The 2,500-nt window shown below is 40.2% G+C and overlaps 1 protein-coding gene across 1 annotated transcript; it reads left to right on the top strand.

Moving 5' to 3' along the window:
- Window positions 1–115: 115 nt before the first annotated feature.
- Window positions 116–2,463, top strand: LOC137997361 (ceramide-1-phosphate transfer protein-like). The gene has a single exon (XM_068843309.1). The coding sequence runs from the start codon at window positions 116–118 to the stop codon at window positions 749–751; it is 636 nt and encodes a 211-aa protein (XP_068699410.1). The 3' UTR covers window positions 752–2,463.
- Window positions 2,464–2,500: the final 37 nt, after the last annotated feature.

Below are 2,500 nucleotides of genomic sequence, written 5' to 3'. Positions count from 1 at the left end.
CGGTCAGCGTTCAAGGTAGTTTACCATGCGCAAATGAAAAAAGCCGGCTGTCCAGAATTATTTCAAGCACTACATTTCCCGGACTTTTGAGTTTAAGTTTTAGTTTATTACCGGTATGTCTCAGAGAAAGTTTGAACTTACAATTGTACTGGATTCTTTTAAAAACGCTCTACAAGGAGATGGAATCCTTGTGATGGACGAGTATATTCGAGGCTATGACGAGCTTTGTATATTTTTCGATATGCTGGGAAGTGTATTTGGATTTATAACTTCTGATGTCAGAGAAAAGATTGGAATTCTTCAAGAACACCGTAAATCAGAGAATGGAGAAAAGTACTGTTTAATTCAGGGGATGTTTGATTATGAAATAGCGAACAATTTAACTCAGAAGCGAACTCCACCTCTTTCGGGCTCAAGAACATTGCTTAGGTTACACCGTGCACTGGCTTTTACCATGTTGTTCATGAGAAAGCTCAGCGAGGCGTCAGAACATGACTCTTCATCGGCCATGGCTGCAGATGCCTATAATCAGTCTCTTGCCAATTTCCACCCTTGGTTAATCCGCAAAGCAGCCGTATGGGCTATGTATACCTTGCCTAATGTTGGAGATTTGCAGAAGAAAATTGCACCATCAAGCGTTGGACAACAAGAAACGAGAAGATTGTTAAAAGAAGTGACAGAAGTGATTAAGTCTGTCTATGATATCACAGAGGAGCTCTACACAAAACACGATCTTCATGGTTTGCCATAAAACTGTAGGATTTAATGAGTTGAGTACTAACCTTACAGTTACATGTACATTCTCTTTTTACATATAAGAACCATTTTTAAGAGGACGTTCAGGCTGAGATTAACAAAACTTTTAATAACATACCCATGCTGAGAGTCTGTTAAGAATCTCTTTATTTTGTTTGTTTGGCGCAGGGGTAGCTCAGTTGGTATTTGCACAGCTCTCGAAGCAAGAGGTGCTAAGTTCGATCCTCGGTGATATAAACGTCTGTTTTGACTTTCCTCTGACCTGTGTAGCTGTAGCTTTAACCCATTGACTCCTGGGGGTTCCCCATTCACCTTTATCACTCGGCGGCCATTTTGGAGTCCGTGGGGAATAAAGGCTTTGTCTTTGCATTGTCTTTGCCCGTCCAGCCTCACATTGAATGAGAGGTTCGACGGGCAAAATCTTTTGTTTGGACATTGAGTGATATGGGTCTATTGACAAGTAAAATCGTCTGGCGGTAGACAGAGTAAAATACTAAGTATGGCCGGTTTAGGCCAGATTAGGATGAAAGGGTTAATTAATGGGATATACAATGTATGGTAGTTTTTCAGTGACTGATTAACCCATTGACTCCTGGGGCTTTCCCATCGACGAGTAAAATCATCTGGCATTAGACAGAGTAAAATACGAAGTACATTGTATGGCCGGTTTAGGCCGATTTAGGGGGTGAAAGGGTTAAATACCCGTAAAATGGTGCACTGACAGCGGAAAGGAGATAAAGGGTGCACCATCGGCTTCCATTGATACCAGCCTCTTAGATGTCAGAACTAAATAACAGTGACTTTACCCTTACTTTATCTTTACCTTTTGTTTGGTGAAAGAAATGTAGAACTGTAGTCTGACGGCCATGGCTGCAGATGCCTATAATCAGTCTCTTGCCAATTTTCACCCTTGGACAGGACAATTAACTCAAATTCTTAGGGACGTATTTAACATTACCAGTGTGGTTTTCTTATTGCATGATACAGAGGTTTCCTTGATTTGTCTCTCTAGCAAGAAGGAAAGGAAATTTCTGCACAAATCCCCTTGATGCTTTGTCGCACATTTGCATCATGACATCTGTGCAACGTCAATTCCACTCTTTTGCCATTGGGCAGGTTTTGAAGTTTAATTATGTGTCCAATTTTCTGGACAATATTGAGGAGATCTGTGCAGAGGTTCCTTTCATTCTTGTTCGAAAGAGAGAAATCAAGGAAACCTCTGCCAAGCAAGGTACATGATACACTGAAGAAGAACTCGGTTTGTAGTTGAACTTAGTATAACGCACAACTTTAAGAACATGTTAAGGACTTTTTACGGCTCAAGTCACAAAAAATAAGAATGTTCAGCCTCAGCCCCAGAATTAGATGTTCTTATCAAAAGAAGGAGTGTATTGTATAAGATGGTTAGTGTACCCAGTGCTGAAACATTGAAATACCATAGGTCTTGCACCAATTGTATGAGTCACATTTAAAAATTCTAGAACTTTTTATTCAAATCAGTCTCACCAAGTATAAATAGCTAGCAGTTGTTTCTTGTGCCACAACCTTGCAAAAGGAAATGACTGCAGACTCTGTACTCTGCAGACTCTGTGCTTTCTTAGGACTCATACTTATCTCTGCACTCTAATTTTGTTTCCTTTACGAACTACAATCATGATTGTGCAACCCAGATTTAATGTCAATGAACATTAAAATCAGAATTTCAGATGCTAGCTCTTCTCTGACTTGCCCCCCAGCATTTGAC

The sequence above is a fragment of the Montipora foliosa genome, chromosome 3, assembly GCF_036669935.1.
Source record: "Montipora foliosa isolate CH-2021 chromosome 3, ASM3666993v2, whole genome shotgun sequence".
In the NCBI taxonomy this organism is placed as follows: domain Eukaryota; kingdom Metazoa; phylum Cnidaria; class Anthozoa; order Scleractinia; family Acroporidae; genus Montipora; species Montipora foliosa.
Note: the sequence above shows the minus strand (reverse complement) of the source record. Positions and strands in the feature narration are given on the sequence as shown.